Consider the following 20903-nt stretch of genomic DNA (forward strand, 5'->3'; position numbering starts at 1 on the left):
AAACATTTCGAATGTTAAAAGGCATGGACAGAGTAAATGTGGCAAAGTTGTTTCCCATCATGGGTGGAGTCTAGTACGAGAGGGCATGACTTAAGGATTGAAGGGCACCCATTCAGAACAGAAATGCGAAGAAACTTTTTTAGTCAGAGGATGGTGAATCTATGGACTTTGTTGCCACAAGCAGCAGTGGAGGCCAAGTCATTGGGTGTATTTAAGGCAGAAATTGATATGTATCTGAGCAGCCAGGGCATCAAAGGTTATGGTGAGAAGGCGGAGGAGTGGGACTAAATGGGAGAATGGATCAGCTCATGATAAAATGGTGGAGCAGTCTCGATGGGCCGAATGGCCGACTTCTGCTCCTTTGTCTTATGGTCTTATAATTTCAAAGGATCTGTCCTGGGTTCAGCACACAAGTGTCATTAGGAAGGAAGAACAGCAGTGCCTCTGCTTTCTTAAAAGTTTGCCAAGTTTTGGCATGTCGACTGAAACCTTGACAAACTTCTGTATAAGTGTTAGTCTGTCCCGAGCCTTATAGGCTCATCAGGCCAGTGCTTATGCAGGTTTCCATGGCATGAAGCGACTGAGAGGACGAGACTTCCCCTTGGATAGGACGCCAGTCTATGGCGAGGTTAGCCCCCACCATTTGCAGCTGGGTGGACTGGAGCAGTGTGTGGTTAAATGCCTTGCTCAAGAACACAACACGCTGCCTCGGCTGGGGCTTGAACTCATGACCTTCAGATCACTAGTCCAATGCCTTAACCGCTTGGCCACGCACCACACCTGTATAGGTGTGGTGGAGAGTATATCGCCTGGTTGCATCACAGCTTGATATGGAAGTACCAATGCGCTTGTATGGAAAAGCCTTCAAAATGCAGTGGACACTTCAGTCCATTACAGGTAAAGCCATCTTCATCATTGGGCATATCTACACAGAGGCTGATGCAAGAAAACAGCACAACAAGGATGCCCACCATCCAGGTCCTGCTCTCTTCTTGCTGCTGCTATCAGAATGTTGGCACAGGAGCCTCAGGACCAGGTTCGGAACAGCTATTTCACTTCAGTCATCAGGTTCTTGAACCAGAGGGGATAGTTTCATTCAACTTAACTCACTCCATCACTGATTTGTTCCCACGTAGTGTTCTATGGTTCTATGGTTCATCTCATGTTCTCGGGAGTATTTATTGCTTATTATTTTATTATTATTATTAATTTATTTTTTTCTCTTTCTTTTTGTATTTGCATATTGTGTTGTTCTTTGCACGTTAGTTGTCTACTTCTCCTGTTAAGTGTGGTATTTCATTGATTCTGTTTTGTTTCTTGTATTTACAGTGATTTCCTGCAAGAAAATTAATCTCAAGGTTGTATATGGTGACACGTATGTACTTTAATAATAAATCTACATAGAAATTGGAATCTTGTACAGCTGTAAAATATCGTATACTCAGTATCCCAACTGATGAAGGCAAGCACTTCATATGCTTTTTTCACCACCATGTCTACCACTTTCAAGGAGCCATGCACCAGTGCCCCTAGGTTTCTCTGTTTTACACCACTTCCCCAATACTCTGCCATTCACACATGAAAGTGATTTTCTCACTGTAATTAAAATATAAAATAAAAGTTAACACACAGACAAAACCAAAAGCAAATGCTCTGAGCTGGGTAGAAGTATTTTCTCCGACAACCACATAACAAAATCACATAAAAAGCAACTTTTATTTTGTGGTTAAATCTCTGGGGATTGAATCCACAAGCTTCTGAATCATGAATTGAGTACGTGTTATCACTATGCTAAAGCTAACCATTGAATAAAAAGGAGCAATTAATGACTAAAAAGCCAGGGACAGGAAACAAAACAGACAAAACTCATCATTTGAAGTCTCTATACATCTGTTAGACCTGCAGAATAATACAGAAACTGGGCATCTGCCGCATCAACACACCTATGAAAATCTCAACGACTGCACCATTAAAAAGGCAGTGAGACTACATCACAAGGAATATATAACACAATCACCACCAGATGGATACATTCTGCAAATATTGTGTACAAGAATGGGTACAATTCCATTTGGACCACGTATATGATTTCCTGCCTCCAGTTCCTTGGTCAACAAAATCTAAATGATTAAAATAAAAAAAATCATAAGTGCACCAATAAAAATATCATGTCATGATATTTGCTGTTAACGTTATTATAATAGAGTCCAAATGGACTCTATTTTTTTGGATATTCTTGAACAGTTGAGGCCCCAACAGTAAAGCCACAACTCGGCAATAGATACTGAGGAGAGCCGAGTTAGCCAAACTCATTGCAACTGTCAGGATGGCTATGCATCTTACCCTGAACAATTAACACAGTCCTCGAGTCAAGGCAAAACTTGGTGAATAATTACAAGGCTCACACATTCAATTCAATTCAGACAAGTGCTTTACATAGTGTAGGTGCCTGAACCAACTGCTGGTCACCAATTATCATATTCCAGCAATTATATAATGAGATACAATAGCACATAAATTCAAGCTAATTAATCACTTTGTTTCAGGTCATGGCAACAACACATAACTTAAAAAAATTTTTTTAACAATTGCAACGGAGTTGATGAGGCAAAGTAAGTATTAGATGGAGATCAAGTATACTTCACAGACTTACACAAGGGACTAATTTCACAAAGATTACTTTATGAAGGATGCATCAGCATGGGGTTTATATTAATAGTCATCTGTCTTCAAACGTCTGACTGTTCTGATCCCTTTGGCCTATTATTTCACCAAAATGTGATTACTTGTGCTGATTTATAGGATGTAACCATAAACATGCAAACTGTTTATTTTCCTCTTCCTTGATTAAGTACAACCAGCCCTATATTACATTACAGGACACTTTATTCATTCTTTCACATATAAAATACGAGGCTCGAGTATTTCAGTATGCAAAATGCAAGAAGAAATGTGAAAACAAATAACTTCACTTTGAGATTGAAACCTGTAATAGACAAGCAAGTCTTAGGAACAGAATTTGGATAATTTCAGCTAGTTCTATGGGATAAATCACAGTTCAAGAATTATATGAACTGGTGGCAGTTTTGCTGATTTAACATTAAAGGGGGGGTCAGAAAGTGGATTCAATAGTTTGGAGAACAGATGGCAGGATACATATCCAGGTACTCCTCTCCGAGTCTGTAGTATATATACTGAGATCAAAAAAAAAGATTCCCAAGCAAAAGTCACATTGCTGGCCAAGATTCAATGGTACAATTTTGCCTTGCAGTCAAATGCCGGCCCATTTCAGAACACAAAAACACAAAATCTAATCTGCCATTCTCAATTCAGCACCAATGGTAGGTGCTCCATGGCCAGAGGATGTGCTAAATTGTCTTTTGGAAGCAATATTAAACCAAGAATAAATTCCTCTCCCTTAAAAAGATCTCAAACCCTATTTAAAAGAAGAGTAACCACAACCCACAACCACCAAAACTCTGCTAACGTCATCCGAGTCGACATTATACTCAACCAATCAAAACATGACCGACTATTAATTCATTACACTGCCTATGGGACCTTACTGTGAGCAACAGGCTGCCTCATTTTCAATATTTCAACAAGTTCATCACTTCATTAAAACTGCCTCATTGCTTGCAATATGCTTTGGAATGTCAGATGTTATTGAATTTGCCTGGTCAATATACATATTTTTCTTTTAATTTCTGTGAGAGGGCTAAATCTTGGTCACAGTAGAGCAGGAATAGCCTTTTCTCTAATTCAATTCGAGCTCTAGATAACCATAATATATAGAGGCCATTCAGTTTGCCAAGTCTGTCTGGGCATTTTGAAAGATTAATCCAATTATACATAGTGGCTTGCACTTTCCCTAGAGTTCCCATTTTTTCCACTTTCAAGTATTTATTTGAAAGGCACAATAGCACCAGCTTTTGGGCTGTGCATTATAAGTGAAGGCATAAAAAATATCCAATAAGTATCATGTAATGGCTTAACGCAGTTAGCAGCATTTTGTCCCTACATTCCTCTCCTGTGTTTTGAGAACTGTCTGTTGGTTGATAGGCCTGAGCTGTGGTCCCATGTGTTTATTCTGGAGTTCCAATTCACATAAAAAGTATAATGCCTTAACTAAGCAAGAGGCTCTGAAGCAAGACATTCAAACCCCTGAATTCACGGTGATCCAAAACTTGTTTCCTCAACTGGACTTGTTTCAGTGACCCTGAGTTGCAAGAATCTATCAACCTCCATTTAAAATTTTCTCTTTCTTTCTAAATACAATATTTTTCTGAGGAACAGAATCATAGATTTCCCCCAGCCTTCTACCAAATGTCGTTCCTAACAGTTCCACTCTAATTTTAAAGTTAGGCAGGCAACCAAGTCTCAAGCTCCACAATCAGAGAATATAATTTCTTTCTACCTCTTCAGTGTTTTAATTGTCTTAAACACTTTAATTTCATCATCTGTATTTGATGTAATGCAAGTCTAGACCCTGGTCAGACCCCACTTGGAGTATTGTGCTCAATTCTGGTCACCTCACTACAGGAAGGATGTGGAAACTATAGAAAGGGTGCAGAGGAGTTTTACAAGGATGTTGTCTGGATTGGGGACCATGCCTTATGAGAATAGGCGGAGTGAACTAGGCCTTTTCTCCTTGGAGCGACAGAGGATGAGAGGTGACCTGATAGAGGTGTATAAGATGATGACAGGTATTGATCGTGTGGATAGTCAGAGGCTTTTTCCCAGAGTTGAAATGGCTAACACAAGAGGGCACAGTTTTAAGGTGCTTGGAAGTAGCTACAGAGGAGATGTCAGGGGTAAGTTTTTTATCCAGAGTGTGGTGAGTGCATGGAATGGGGTGCCAGCTATGGTGGTAGAGGTGGACGTGATAGGGTATTTTAAGAGACTCCTGGATAGGTACATGGAGCTTAGAAAAACAAGAGAGCTATGGGTAATCCTAGGTAATTTCTAAAGTAAGTACATGTTAGGCATGGCATTGTGAGCCGAAGGGCCAGTATTGTGCTATAGGTTTTCTAGTTTCTAGACAATGACACCTTGCTGTGCGGTCAATATAACTTAATTATTTCAATCTTTTTTTTAATGATTTGCTGGCTATTATGTAAAGGCAAAGATTATTTATCCATAACAGTAAAAATTAAAGAATTTGTATTTTTCCCTTACCAACTTTTATGTGTATATTTCTAATAGTATCAGTCTTTATGAAACAAGTTCAGGCATAATTATTTTCTTTTCTCATCTTGACAATGCTGATAAAATTGCTTAATTGTGTATGAATTGATATGGGCAATCTGCACATGCCTAAATAAACTGGCTGAAGAAACTCTCTTTAGCAGAAGACAACATGGAAGTTAACTCTGCTCTCCATGGTCTCGGTTTCTGGGCTCTTTTCACACATCAGGGCTCCGGCCCCTTGCAACTCCCCTGGTCTTGTTTCCCACATTTCCTAGAAACACACCTTGCTCTGTTTTCCACATTCCCATGAAATTTACTGAGACTTTATTCCCACACTCCTTTAAACTAGAAAATTAATTATTCTATAGAGTAGCATGTAAAAACAGTGAATTAAAATGTATTGGCATATAAATAGGCATCTAATGGTCTTGAAAAGATGCTAGTCTGGCACTACCAAAGTTCCCAGTGCACCAGATTAAAGGAGTTTTACTGTTTTATGATCTATTATTTTCTGATACAGACAGGCAATGTTGTAAATCAAAATCAGTGATCCGGAAGGTTAATGGAAAATTTCACCAATAATCCCCTCATTCTTTGTGAGATTTTCTATCTTAACAATTCAGAGCACAGGGGTGGCACAGGATAGCATAGTGGTTAGTGTAACATTTTACAGAGCCAGATATTCAATTCCTGCCCGCAAGGAGTTTGTATGTTCCCCAAACACATGGTCATGCCATGTTGGCGGCAGAAACATAGCAACACATACGGCCTCCCCAGCGCATCCTCAGAATGTGTGGGTTGTTAATGAAATGACACACCTCACTGTATGTTTCATTGTTTTGATGTACATGCGACAAATAAAGCCAATCTTTTATCTCTTTTTCAAATATTTACTTTAAACTTACCCGTTCAGTAGCACTAAATGAACTAAATTGTGACAACAGCTTTTTCTTCTGAATAGTTCCACTGAATTTAATGCAATTAATTATGGATACAAAGTATAACATGCAATCATTACATTTTAATCTCTGCTTTTGTATTATGCATTTAGTACAAACAGCAGGAATGAACTTCTCACCACAAATACTTTGACACATCAGCCAAGTGACATTAATCACAGTGAAGTTCCTTAGGAATTTGCAAAGATTTGGAATGACATCTAAAACTCTGACAAACTTTGATAGAAGTGTGGTGAAGAGTAAGTATATTGACTGGCTGCATCACAGCCTGTTATGGAAACACTAATGTCCTTGAACAGAAAATCCAACAAAAAGTCATGGATATGGCCCAGTCCATCATGGGTAATGCCCTCCCCACCATTGAGCACATCTACATGAAGCATTGTCACAAGAAAGCAGCATCCATTATCAGGGCCAAACACCACCCAGGACATGCTGCTGCTATCAGGAAGATACAGGAGCCTCAGGACTCACACCACCAGGTTCAGTAACAGTTATTATCTCTCAACCATCATGCTCTTGAAACAAACAGAATAACTTCAATCAATTTCACTTGCTCCATCACTTGAAATGTTCCCACAACCCATGAAACTCACTTTCAAGAACTATTCATCTCATGTTTTTGATATTTATTGCTTATTTATGTATTATTATTATGAGTTCTTTCCTTTTGTATTTGCAGAGTTTATTATCTTTTGCACACTAGTTGAGCAGCCAAGTTGATGCAGTCTTTTATTGATACTATAATGGTTATTATTCTACTATGGATTTATTGAGTATGCCTACAAGAAAATGAATCTCAGGGTTGTATATGGTGATATATATGTACTTTGTTAATAAATTTGTTTTGAACTTGAATCTTGAAGTAGTCAAGTAACAGCAGCAGGAATCACTTATTTCTGGTGGAAAAAAAACCTTTTTTATGTACAAGAGAAAAGTATGGACAATTTAGTCAAATTATATTGTGCTCATCCATGCAAAGCTCAGATTTTTGAGAGAATTTTGTTCTGGCACTTGCCTGGATGAATGCTGCAGCAACAACGCTTGTCACCGTGGATGAAGGAGTCTGCTTGACTGGCACACTGTCAACTTTTCCAAATGTTCACTGCTTCGACCAGTAACTCAGTAGCTACAATGTGTCTCTTCGACAAAATGCACTGCAGTTACTCACCTCAACTACTCCATCAGCACCTCCCAAACCCTCCACTACCAAAAAGAACAAGGACAACAAGAGCAGGGGAACACTACCATCTTCAGATCCCCTACAAGTCACACACAACCCTGACTTGGAAATATTATTGCTAGGCTTCATCATTGTTGGGTCTGAATCCTACAAACCTCTGTCCAAAACTGCTATGGAAGTACCCTCACCAGAAGCCTGCAACAAGATATCGTAGCATTATGTTCTGAATTAGGGCTAGGCTGTAAATGCTGGTCTTGCGAACACCATGGTCACAAAAATAAATCAACAGAACTTCAGAGTTGTGTCAAGCTAAATGCTTCAGAGTTCTCAATTGTACAGGAAGACACCAGACAGAAATTCATCACTTGCTCCCTTTTGCCTCTAATCTGGGATCATCCCACTCGTGCTCCTTTATTTACAAAGATGTGAGGCAAAAGACGATAGAGGCTGTAAACATGTTTTTTGGATGCAGTAATGCTTTTCCTCTCAGGTAGAGGCAAGTGATTATTCGGCATAGTTTGTCAAACAGCACACAAGTTCTACAAGATTTCTGGCCAATATGAGTTAAACAGATAATCTAGTTATGATGTTACTTTTTGTGGGACCTTGCTCGACACCAAGAGGCTGCTATATTTGTCTACATTACAAATGAGACTATATTTGAAGAATTGAAGACATTGCAAGAGAGTGAAAAGTATGGAAAGGACACTAAATTTGAAATATATTAAACAATATATTTTTAAAACTGATAACCAGATAATGAAAAAAATAGTGTTACCTTGTGGTGACCTTCTTTCAGATGCACCCTTTTAAGCAGTTAATTGATTCTTATCTAGCAATTGGAAAAGCAATTTCAAATTAACATCCTTGGTAACCTACAAAAACTCTGGGATTAAACATCTCTTATGGGAAAAGATCTGCAGCAGCCTCTATTAAACAATTATTTGACATCTCATACATTCCTGGTGAAGCTAATTGGCCACAGACGATTAAGCATCTGATAATTATCTACAGTAACTCATTTTAGTTGTCCAAATAATCTTCAAGAATACATAACGATGAACTTGAGTGATTAGGATAATCTTGTACCGTATGTTTTAGTTACATTGTGCAGACTTTATTTTATGGTGTGATTTGTTGATGCTATAATGCTTTTTAATTTGGACAGAGAAAACATCTGTTAACATATCTCCTGAACACTTCACTGTGAAAAGTATCGGGTTCTCCACGGAAGCACCAAGAAGTTTGGAGTTTTCTGTAAAATATTATTTTAGTTCCTAGTTGCATGCATGTGCTGGATTAATCCTTCCATTTTTAATTTACAATAGAAGAGGACTAAAGTAAATGCAAAGCAATCGATGTTGTTGTAATACTTCCTATGAAGATCATGAGATCGAATGTTACAGGTGAATTATCCATTTACACAGAGAGACCATCTGCCTTAACAAATTGGCCCTTTACAATCTTGCTATTCATTAACACCTCCCCGAACCTCTACCCACGCCAACACACACACCTTTCTAAGCTCAGAGCTAATGAAGTACTTATATGCTTTTGCAGACTTTTTTTAAAATCATATATGAAGCTTGGAAACCAGTTTGAATAAAGGAAGAAATCATAGAAAATAAAGTTGTAATTACCCAGCAATCTTTTGGATGAGGGATAAATACCAGGAATGAGGCCAGTAAAAGTCCTTTCTCATCTTTGCAATGTTAGCACTGAAATGAGTGGTAACATTTGCAGACTATTCCCAGCATATCCCTATGTAGTGTTGGTTGTCAGAGCAAATGGAACATTTCACTGTCTGTTTTGATAAGTGTGATAAATAAATCTGAATCCGAATTTGTGCTGTGCCATAAAACATTAATGCCCTCTGAGAGCGCTGATGGGTTCTTTGTTCAATGCCTGATCTTAAAGTGAATGTTTCCACCCAAACACTTTGGCATTGCATTGAAGTGTCAGCCAAGACTATGTTGTTACATTGCAAAGAAACAAACCCAAAATTACCTCAAGTTATCACGCTATGGCTGAAATCTACCAATCTATAAGAGAACCTTAAAAAAAATCTAATTAGGAATGCACTGGATTTTAAATAATGTATAAGCACAAATTCGCCTGCAAAAAATAAGACCAAACATTATCCTTGTCACTAAATACAAACAAGAGAAAATCTGCAAATGCTGGAAATCAAGCAACACACACACAAAATGCTGGAGGAACGCAGCAGGCCAGGCAGCATCGATGGACAAAGGTACAGTCGACATTTTGGGCCAAGACCCTTCTGCAGAGCTGCTAGACAATTGGCCTCCTATCCAATGAAGGCATAGTTCACTGGTCTGATGGAACTATGAAGATAGCTACATCAATGGGCAGATGATTTATTCTGGCTGATGTATATGGCCATCATGATTTTCATTCTGCGTTGACCAGGAATTTCTTTTCTTAGGATGTTGGCATCAGTTAACCAGGCCACTGATCATTGCCTATCCTTAAGTTTCTTCAAGAATGTTATGGTCAGGTACATTTCTGCTTGAGCAGCTGCGTATTTCTGGATTTGGTCTTGGGTGTACCAAAGCAGCAGTAATTATATGCCCAAATTAGAAGGGTGTATGAGGTGCAGGGACCCCTGTGCTTTCTATGTTTGCCCTTTTAGGTGGCAGAAATTACAGGTTTTATAATTCCTGACTCAGAAGCTTGCATGGGTTAGTGTTGTGCATCCTCAGACAGTGCATTTTGAAGCCATGGTGCACTAACAATCGGGAGTATGGTTGTTCACAACCATAATGTTCACAAGATGATGTTCAAAAAAGTACACACGCCGCAATCTAAATATCCAAAGAGAGCACATTAAATACAAATGTAGAGTACTAAGCAATCGTCGAAAAATCAGCCCTCCTCACCATTACACATGCTGCCATAAAGATATGCCCAGCGTAAGATGCAGGGTAAGCACCAGCTCGAAAGAGTTTATAATCTACTGCATGCTCCCTGTCAGTGTACGAGAGCAGCACTGGCAATCAGCAGGGAATGGATGGCAAAGCTCAAGAGATTTATAGCACACAAAGATATTATTGGTGAAAGCTCTCAAAAGACCAATATACTCTGCTCTCTTCCATCATCTGCTTCAAATATTTATCTAATTCTTTTTCCCTTTATGTATCCCTTCAACATCTTTTATTCCCCAAAACTATCATCTTCATAAGACTGCTCCTAACCTCTCAATGTGACAACCTACAACTGCATCAACCTTGTCATTGACGCTTCCAACCTCAACCGTGTTCGGGCTGTCAAATCTGAAGAGAATTTGGAAAACTCACGAGTCTGCATCATTAGTGTCAGGTTTCTTCACACCATTTGACAGAGTGAATCCTTCAAAAAAAAACTATCTTAAGTGGATCCTACTGAAGTCAGTGGGTTGGCAAGTTAAAGGTTACCAACTTAGTGAACTTTTCTAAGCTCATTCAGTTTCCCAACTAGCACATGTAAGGCACTGAACATTATCTTATCTATTTTATTTAGAGATACAGCACAGAACAGGCCCTTCTTGTCCTTTGAGCCTTGCCGTCCATTGATTCAATCCTAGCCTTATCATCAGGCAACTTACAATGATCAATTAACTTACTAACTGGTTTGTCTTTGGACTGTGGGATGTGGGAGAAACCCACACGCACACAGGGAGGAACGTACAAACTTGCTTACACTGGATACTGGAACTGAACACTGACACTCCGAGCCGTAATAATGTCACACTGCCTGTTACTGTACTGTGACGCTTGTATTTTTCAATATAACAGAGCTATATCTTATTGGAACCAACTGCTGTCATTCTCAATTCCAAGGCTCAGTCTGAGATGTTAGAGACAAACAACTGCAATTCTGGATGGCAAGAGTCCCCTCTTTATTTTCAAAATAACAGTAGATGCTTTATTTAAACTAACTGGCACTTACAAGTAATTGGGATACTGCAAGGTGATATTATTCATCCTTTTGTCAGTCTAATACTGACTCTTTGTTCCTTACTAATCAAAAGCTCCTTGTGTGACATTGTTAATGCCTCGTGCACTATCTCTTCTTCTTCTGTGATACTTACACTCACTCCCATTCAGTTCTGCTACCTCTTTGTGCTCACTGCATTCAAAAATCTGCTGGTGCTTTTATGCTAGTTAGTTAGAGGTACACAATTCTGTGCTGTGTGAAATGTGAACCTAAATGTGTGATAGAAACGTGATCGATGTCACAATATCGGCTCAACTTACGTTTGGCACAGAACTGTCTACGTTTATTTGTACGTATGCATTTAATTTGCCACAGCTATACAGCAGTACACATACAGGCAATAATGTATTAGGATTTCTGAGCTTGCCTTTAGCTTCCTTAGATCAAACAATGTCACATATACTGTGACTGCAACCCAAAGTGGGGGCTATCAAGCGCCATTAATGATGCAGCCAACTTAGTTAAAATGCCTTTAACATTACAAGTTGTGAGCATGCCAAAACTTTCCAATTATAAATTGCAGCTTAATGTAGTGCTACAGACATGCACAGTCAACACTAAAAGCATTGCAAGGAGATGTGAGGATGTGACTTGGCTAGCAGGGGATTTGCAATAGGCTACCTGGCAATACGTTGTCGTATACAAAAAGGGCCATTAACCAGGTAAATTGGGAAGGCTTACCTTGGGAGCTTCCTTAATGTGTGCCATCTTCTCCCACATCTGTTCCCAGGTGTTTCAGGTACAGCACGCTGGGTTGGGCCTGACCGCCACTTCCTGCAGGGTATGCTGCTTTGCTGAACTCTGGAGTGGCAAACAGAGCAACCCTCCTCACACCCAGGTCATACAGCAGCACCTTCACTTCATCAGTTATCAAGCAGGGCATCTGAGCACGGACCATCCCCCAATAGCCATGCTCTTTCCTGCCTTGGCATTTATCACACCAGAAAGAATCTCTTCCAAAAAGACTTCAGAAAAGCTGAGACAGGTTTCAAATCAATTACAGTCTTTTAAAGCCAAGACCAGATTTGTTCCCTTTGTTGCCACTTATAACTGCTGTATTCTTTTAAGTGCTAGTAACCCAGTTTATAACTGGACAAGACCATCTGTTCCCATTTTAAAGGCACATGCTGTTTTCATTTTACGTTTTTTGTTCTGAATTCCTGCATCCCAGTTTTAACTGAAACCACCAATGTAAACCTGCCAATTAACTTAATTATTTTGGTATGCCATTCTATGGTGGCAGAGATGGAGGTGGCGATGTAGAGAAATGTAAATTGTGACATAACTTTATGCTAGTAGCTTCTTTATGAATGAGGATATAGGAATTTATAAGAAAAGCACTAACACAGAAGTGGCTCCAAGCCTAACAACAGCAGTACGTTCCAATAGAGGTTGTTTTATTGAATTGTCTGGAGGTTCTGAAGTTGCTCATTTCACTAGGACTCCCTTAATTCTGTGCTACTATTGAGCAGGAAATTCTTCTCTGGTTAGCTATTTGTGAAGATTTCCTGAAGTCAATTTTGCTTGAAAATTCTGAAAGACGTTTTGGACTGAATAAAACTGCCTCGTAACATTTACAAAGCTGCTATACCTGCACCTCTGTTATATAATATCAACCCCATGCCCCTAACACTACCCCTGCCCACTGCCCTTTACTTTATGCACCCTGACCAATGTATACCCAGCAACCACTGGTTTAAGAAGTTGTCTCCTCTCTGATGACTAAACAAAAGACTGGTCCATTTTATTTTTGTGGGGTTTCCTATCGTATCCCTATCTGTACTTGTGGTCTGTAGCTTTCATAGGAGTTGGGCCAAAACAGGATGAGGAAAAGGGTTCCAACTGCAAAGTCTGTTAGCAGCTTCAAGGCGATGACACAACCTCGTGCCACAATATGCCAGCAACACACACAAAATGCTGGAGGAACTCAGCAGGCCAGAAGGCTTCTATAGAAAGGAGTAAACAGTTGACGCCCTGGGCCAAGATCCTTCATTGTGACCCTTTGTCTGTCCTGATGACGGGTCTCAGCCTGAAACGTCGACTGTTTACTCTTTCCCATAGATGCTGTATGGCCTGCTGAGTTCCTCCAGCATTTTGTGTGTGTTGCTTGGCTTTCCAGCATCTGCAGATTTCCTCGACTTTGTGCCACAAAATGTCATTTCTTCTTAAGTATTATATTACTTGGTAAGGCAAAGACAAGCAGTGGGGGAAAGAAAACACAGTAAAACAAAAAAAAAAGAGTACCCATAATGGCCAAAGAGCATATTACCTTAAAAGCAACCTCCCAAGTAATCAACTTCCATTAATCAGCAAATTATACATTCATGTCCAATTTTTATGACTGAAAGTTTGTAAAAATGATGGTTGCAGGCAGGTGAAATTGTTAAAAAGTGTAATGCTTACAGATGAGACCCTGAGATTTTAAGAAATGTCGAACAAAACTATAAAACTTTAATTAAGAAAAATAAAACTGACTTGCCAGTAAACAGCCTCTTTTGTGAATGTTGGTGCTGCAATGCAGAAAATACAGCAGCCAAGGATGCCAGAGATAATATGAAATTTATCAGATTATCTGCTGTTGGTAAAGCAAGTTCAGGGATAAATTATTGGCCTGGACAACACATTCCATAGGATTTTTCATGGTTAAATGAGAGGGCAAACAGAGAACTAAATTTAAAATCTCATCCAAAAGGTAAGACCTCCAGCAGTTCATCAGTACTGAACACAACATTTGGTTGGAGTACAGATAAGGTCAGCTATTAAATATGGTCTCACAAATAAAGGTGAAATGTACTGTGTTTCATGTTGCAAATAAAACAATGTGTCAGGTATGTCGGATAAAAAGGTTGTGTTGGAAGAAACGTTGGATTGCTTTGTGGATATTGTATTTGTGCTTGGCACATAGCCCTCTATAGCTTTAAAATTTCAGTCACATTTATAACTTCCACTCATGCTTCAGGAAAACTTAACAGAAAGGATATGAGAAAAATACTTTACATCCAAATTTTTTGATGCAAAGGACTGAGCTCTAGGTATCAGCAATATTTGGAAGACCAGCAAGAAATAGACGAAACTTGCGAAAAGCATCATTCTAACGTGAAGAAATGCTTAAGTTCTTAACCTGAGATTAAAAGTCAATAGTTACCCAGGTGTATTAAGGGGTATGAAACCACTGAGGAGAAGACGACTGACAAAATTTGACACAATTTCTAATGACCTTGGTGTAATGTAACTGACCATTACTGAGCAACATTACAACAAAATTTGAATACTTTAGGTAACCTTATGTTGAAAAACTGAACAAACATATCTACTGAGAGCTTGCACAACATTACCGTTCACTCTAGAGCACCTGAAGTCTGGTTTACCAAGCTACAAACTAGAGAGGTCAATTATTTAACTCTGAACTAACTATGCTATATTCTTAAAGCCCCAATTACCCTTTTACTGCCAACACTAACTATACAACATCTACACAACAAAATTTTAAGGTTTGAACACATTATATAGATCATTTGTTATTTGCAACATATAGAAAGGACGTAGCTTTGGTTTAAAAGGGTTACCATGAAGATTTGTTTGAAGTAATTCTACCAAAACTTGCATTTGACTGTGCCTTTCCATTTTATTTAGCTAAATGGAAGACAGCACTGTTTGATCAACACCTTTCAATATAAATATGGCAGTGGCAAAATTATTTCAATCACACTTTCTGAGGAATCTATTTATTTCATCCACTTATCGACACTGAAAACAATCCTGCACGAAGGTAAAGAGACAGAATGAGATACACAATCGATGATGCCAGGTTCCTCGTGTGCGTGTAAAGGAACCGGGGCTAAAGAGTTGTTAATACATTCAATGGTTATTTTATCAATGTCTCTATGTGACAAAGAACAACAGTTACATGCCCTAAATTATTGGAAAAATAATTTACTGTTAACTTAAGACAGAAAACATGGTGCTGTAATCCAAATTAGGTCTCCCTGCCTTTCTCTGCTGCTTAGAAGATCCTCCTAGGACCCAGTCCTGATGTCTCTTCTTTTGGGCTCAGTGTTACTCATGTTGGATTTTGCTTCCGTGAAGTGGTTTTGGGTGGTTTACATTCATAGCACTGTATTATTCTAGAGTGTAAACTCCTGGTTGCATTTCCCCCCATGAAGACAGTGACTACAGTATAAAGTTAGTTCTTTAGTCGTAAGGAATACTGGATAGTAGAGTAGCAGAGCCAAGAACCCAGACATATTCCTGATCTCAGTGCTGTTTGGATGGAGTCTGCACATTCTTCCCATGACTCTGTGGGTTTCGTCCCACATCCCAAAGATGCTAGGTTGGTAGGTTCATTGGCTGCAGTAAGCTATCTCTAGTGAGCTGAGTGACCGAGTCTGGGATGAAATGATAAGAATGTGCGGAGAATAAAACAAAATTGTATTAACGTAGGATTAATGTAAATGTGTGGTTGAGGGTCAAAGATGGCTTGATGGGCAGAAAGATGCTGTGCTGTCACTACGAAGACATAAAGAGTACTACTGCTTTCTTTTGTTAGTTAGGCTGACAACCTATCATTGTCTGGAAAGTTATGAGTGAAAACATGGCAAAGCATATCATAAATAGGCAAAAATAAACCGCTGGAAGTACTCAGCTGGTCAAACAGCATCTGTGTAAACAAAGGTAGTCAGTGTTTCAGGTCAACCATCCCTTCACTACTACAGATGCTACCCCAGTTCTTCCAGACTTTAGGTTCTTGCTTCATATTCCAGTGCTTGCAGTCCCTTATTGCTCCAGAATAATAGTGTAATGTCCTGGTTAAGTTTTTACTGCTAATGCTGTGGGATATTTCATTTAATGGTTTTCTGTAGAAGTAGTGTGTTCTGCTGATAGTGTTTGGGTTACCGTTAAAGATAAGGGGGTTGCAATGTTCAGTTTACGAATGTTGGGTCAGCCAATCAGGACGGCGGAATTGGGAGAACGTTCCAGAGAAAGCTGGGTGGAGGGGTTTTGTGATGGACACCAAATGAGTCAAGGTCGTTTACAGGGGGAGATGGAGAGAGAAGAAGATCGAGAGAACCGATGGTAGGACTCAATCCGACCGGAATATGCGATTTGATGGAGTCCAAGATGGAAAGTTCTATTGGAGATCGGTGAATAGGAGTTGGCGCCATGAGTACGTGGACATCTCCAGCTTTTGGAAGATCTGAGCTCTACCTTTGTGCACACTTGACTGTTTTAAGTATAACGGGTCCTTTTACTTTTTTTCCTATTTTTACCCTTTCTTCTTTACTAATTGCTTGATTAAGTGGCATTCATGAATATACTTTTCTTATAATTGTATGCAGTGTACAATCCATTATTTCTTGCTGACGGGTAATTGCAATTGGGCAGTATTTACACAATATTCACTCAGATTGGGGTGCGGATGGTCGAAAAATCCCTGTCTCCCGGTTTGGTGGGACCCAAGTTATATCGATCCTAGACATATGGAGTTTGAGAAAGGTTTTCTCACCACTGAGTCCATTGGCTTGTTAGCGAGCAGCTAACCAGCCGTGTTTCTAGAGACACCCAGTGAAAGGGGGTTTCAATAGTGTATTGAGTATTCAATATTACAGTAATAATAAAAATCACATTAATTAACATCGCTCCAACATTTTAAAAATCCAGTTGGCCCGACAACTTATTTTTATTGAGGCTGTGAGAATAACTATGAAGATTTACTTATACCACTGCAACGGATGTTCCTCAGTAGTTTTACAAATGTTAGACCTGCATTGAGTAACATGATCTCAACTATTTGTCGTGTGTTCAAATATTTCTGTTATTTAATGTATCCTCATGCCTGTAATAAAAATAGAAATTACTAGAATATTTAGCAACCAGGCAGAATTTATGAATAGGAAAACAATTAAGAATTCTTCCAACAAATCTGTTTTCCTCCATTTCTGGCCTCTTTAGGATCCTCTGCTTCATTTGACCTACCATTAGCAGCTGTGCCTCTGTTATGTTCTAGATTCTTGAATTCTCTCACTTATTCTGATCATTGAAAATGTTCCTTAAAACCTACCTCTTTCTGGTTTTGATTTGAATCATTGTCCCTTTTTACCCATAATCTTTCAAGCAGCTAGTGTCTTTTATCAAATAAGCTAGCAGATGGATGAAAAAACCTGCTTTTACATCTCAATAGTCAATAGTCTCTATAGTCTTCACTACCGTTTATAGTATTATCTTGTTTGTAATATATTCAAATGCCTACTGTGAAGTGCATTTGGGTTGGTCAATATATTAAATGCATTATACATACATGTGCCGGAGGATTGGAGAGTGGCTCATGTTGTTCCGTTGTTTAAAAAAGGATCGAAAAGTAATCCGAGAAATTATAGGCCAGTGAGTTTAACGTCAGTAGTAGGTAAGTTATTGGAGGGAGTACTAAGAGACAGAACCTACAAGCATTTGGATAGACAGGGGCTTATTAGGGAGAGTCAACATGGCTTTGTGCATAGTAGGTCATGTTTGACCAATCTGTTGGAGTTTTTCGAGGAGGTTACCAGGAAAGTAGATGAAGGGAAGGCAGTGGATATTGTCTACATGGACTTCAGTAAGGCCTTTGACAAGGTCCCGCATGGGAGGTTAGTTAGGAAAATTCAGTCGCTAGGTAGACATGGAGAGGTGGTAAATTGGATTAGACATTGGCTCGATGGAAGAAGCCAAAGAGTGGTGGTAGAGAATTGCTTCTCTGAGTGGAGGCCTGTGACTAGTGGTGTGCCACAGGGATCAGTGCTGGGTCCATTGTTATTTGTCATCTATATCAATGATCTGGATGATAATGTGGTAAATTGGATCAGCAAGTTTGCTGATGATACAAAGATTGGAGGTGTAGTAGACAGTGAGGAAGGTTTTCAGAGCCTGCAGAGGGACTTGGACCAGCTGGAAAAATGGGCTGAAAAATGGCAGATGGAGTTTAATACTGACAAGTGTGAGGTATTGCACGTTGGAAGGACAAACCAACGTAGAACATACAGGGTTAATGGTAAGGCACTGAGGAGTGCAGTGGAACAGAGGGATCTGGGAATACAGATACAAAATTCCCTAAAAGTGTCCTCACAGGTAGATAGGGTCATAAAGAGAGCTTTTGGTACATTGGCCTTTATTAATCAAAGTATTGAGTATAAGAGCTGGAATGTTATGATGAGGTCGTATAAGGCATTGGTGAGGCCAAATCTGGAGTATTGTGTTCAGTTTTGGTCACCAAATTACAGGAAGGATATAAATAAGGTTGAAAGAGTGCAGAGAAGGTTTACAAGGATGTTGCCAGGACTTGAGAAACTCAGTTACAGTGAAAGGTTGAATAGGTTAGGACTTTATTCCCTGGAGCGTAGAAGAATGAGGGGAGATTTGATAGAGGTATATAAAATTATGATGGGTATAGATAGAGTGAATGCAAGCAGGCTTTTTCCACTGAGGCAAGGGGAAAAAAAAACCAGAGGACATGGGTTAAAGGTGAGGGGGGAAAAGTTTAAAGGGAACATTAGGCGGGGCTTCTTCACACAGAGAGTGGTGGGAGTATGGAATGAGCTGCCAGACGAGGTGGTAAATGTGGGTTCTTTTGTAACATTTAAGAATAAATTGGACAGATACATGGATGGGAGGTGTATGGAGGGATATGGTCCGTGTGCAGGTCAGTGGGACTAGGCAGAAAATAGTTCGGCACAGCCAAGAAGGGCCAAGAGGCCTGTTTCTGTGCTGTAGTTTCTATGGTTTCTATGTGAAAGCTAAGTTAAGTAAAACGTTGCCTGCATTGATGGTCTTGTCAGAAATTTGCATTCTGACAATTAAATCCTCTTCCTTCCCTGTCCCATAATGTTTGCATCAGTGAGTAGGTCAGGCCACCTGTATATCCCAGTTGGGTGTTATAATGTACCAGAAAATCTTAAGCACTCAGATTTCAGCATTCCTTAGCTTAATAGAAATGGACGAGAAACTTTGAAAACCACGATGGTGGCATAGTGGTATGGTTAGTCACAGCCTCAGAGACCCTAGTTCAACCCTGACCTCAGAGACCCTAGTTCAATGCTGACCTCAGAGACCCTAGTTCAGCCTTGACCCCAGGTGTTCTCTAGGTGGAGTTCACATGTTCTTCCCGTGACTATGTGGATTTTCTGTGGCTTCTTGTCCCCAGTGTGCAGATGAGTGATGGAATCTCAGGAGGACTCGAAGGGAACGTGGGGTGAATAGAATTGGCCTAGTGTAGGATTAATGTAATGTAATCCAGTGGGCCAAAGGGTCTGTTTACATGCTGTATTACTCAGATTTCCTGTTACATAACTCAAACCAATTCCCTGCTTATTTACAAAGTTTATCATAACTTGTAGGACATTACAAGCTGCTTTACAGTTATTAAAGTACTTTTGAAGCATTGTCTTTATTATCAAGTAGTTAAAAAAAAACTCAACACTAACAAAAACTGGCTGTAATCTCACTGCCACACTTCAATGAGCTGGAATGCTTCTTACATTCCAACATTCACCAAAACTGCTTCATTAGATCCTGCCACCTGGAAATGTGATCTATAAATTATTTATTTACTTTCGAGATGGACAGAGTAAATCACCCATAATTGAGCAACAGCAATGCAATGCATCAAATCCAATGCAGCACAAAAGAAAAATAAAAAGATAAAGAACAAATAATAATAAAATACAGAATAAATGTAAATACATAAGGTAGCTTACATACATAGTATTGATACATAGTCCATAAAGTGATAAGGCACAGAGAGTGTTTGTAAATAAGGTGACTCCGAGTAGTGGTGGTTGGGGGCATGGAGGTGTTGATCAGCTTTACTGCTTGGGGAAAGCAACTGGTTTTGAGTCTGGTGGTCCTGGAGTGGATGCTATGTAGCCTCCTTCCTGATGGGAATGGAATAAACAGTCCATGAGCAGGGTGGGTGGGATCTTTCATGATGTTACTCGCTGCTTTTTGGTACCTTTCTGTATGAATGTCCTTGATGGCAGGCAGGCTGGCTGGTGCCAGTAATGCACCGGGTGGTTTTAAATGCCCATTGTAGAGCTTTCTGGTCTGCCACAGTGCAGTTTCTGTACCAAGAGGTGATGCAGCTGGTTAGGATGCTCTCTACTATGCATCCGCACAACGACATGAGTATGGTTGTGCAAGGTCCAGCTCTCTTCAGCCTCCTCAGAAAGTAGAGGCATTTGTGAGCTTGCCTGACTATGCAGGACATGTTCTGGGACCACGATAGGTGTGTGAGCTGTGCCCTCCCAGGAGCTTCAAATTGCTTGCACTTTCTACTTGCTCTGCCACTGATCCAGGGGGGGACGGTGGTGGTGGTGTGATTGGTGCGAGTTCTCCTGAAGTCAACAACCAACTCATTTGTCTTGTTGACATTAGGGAAGGGGCTATTTGCCTGGCACCAGCCCTCGAGCTCTTCCACCTCCTCTCTGTAGGCTGTCTCATCGCTGTTGATGATGAACTCCACCACTGTTGTGTCATTGCCAACCTTGGCAATGTGATTACTCAGAGTTTTGCCATGCACTCATGCGGGAGCACACAGCACTGGGGGCACC

The 20903-nt window shown here is 39.8% G+C and overlaps 1 protein-coding gene across 6 annotated transcripts in view; it reads right to left on the reverse strand.

Moving 5' to 3' along the window:
* The window catches only part of LOC140212554 (catenin delta-2-like), a 579924-nt gene that overhangs the window by 186860 nt on the left and 372161 nt on the right, over positions 1 to 20903 (reverse strand). For 4 of the 6 annotated variants that reach the window (XM_072283519.1, XM_072283517.1, XM_072283515.1 and 1 more), the window contains exon 9: positions 12010 to 12129. The exons of the other annotated variants lie outside the window; for them this stretch is intronic. In XM_072283519.1, coding sequence (XP_072139620.1) covers positions 12010 to 12129 — 120 coding nt within the window. The remainder of the gene's footprint in view (positions 1 to 12009; positions 12130 to 20903) is intronic. 6 annotated transcript variants of the gene reach the window in all.

The sequence above is a fragment of the Mobula birostris genome, chromosome 19, assembly GCF_030028105.1.
Source record: "Mobula birostris isolate sMobBir1 chromosome 19, sMobBir1.hap1, whole genome shotgun sequence".
Classification (NCBI taxonomy): Eukaryota; Metazoa; Chordata; class Chondrichthyes; order Myliobatiformes; family Myliobatidae; genus Mobula; species Mobula birostris.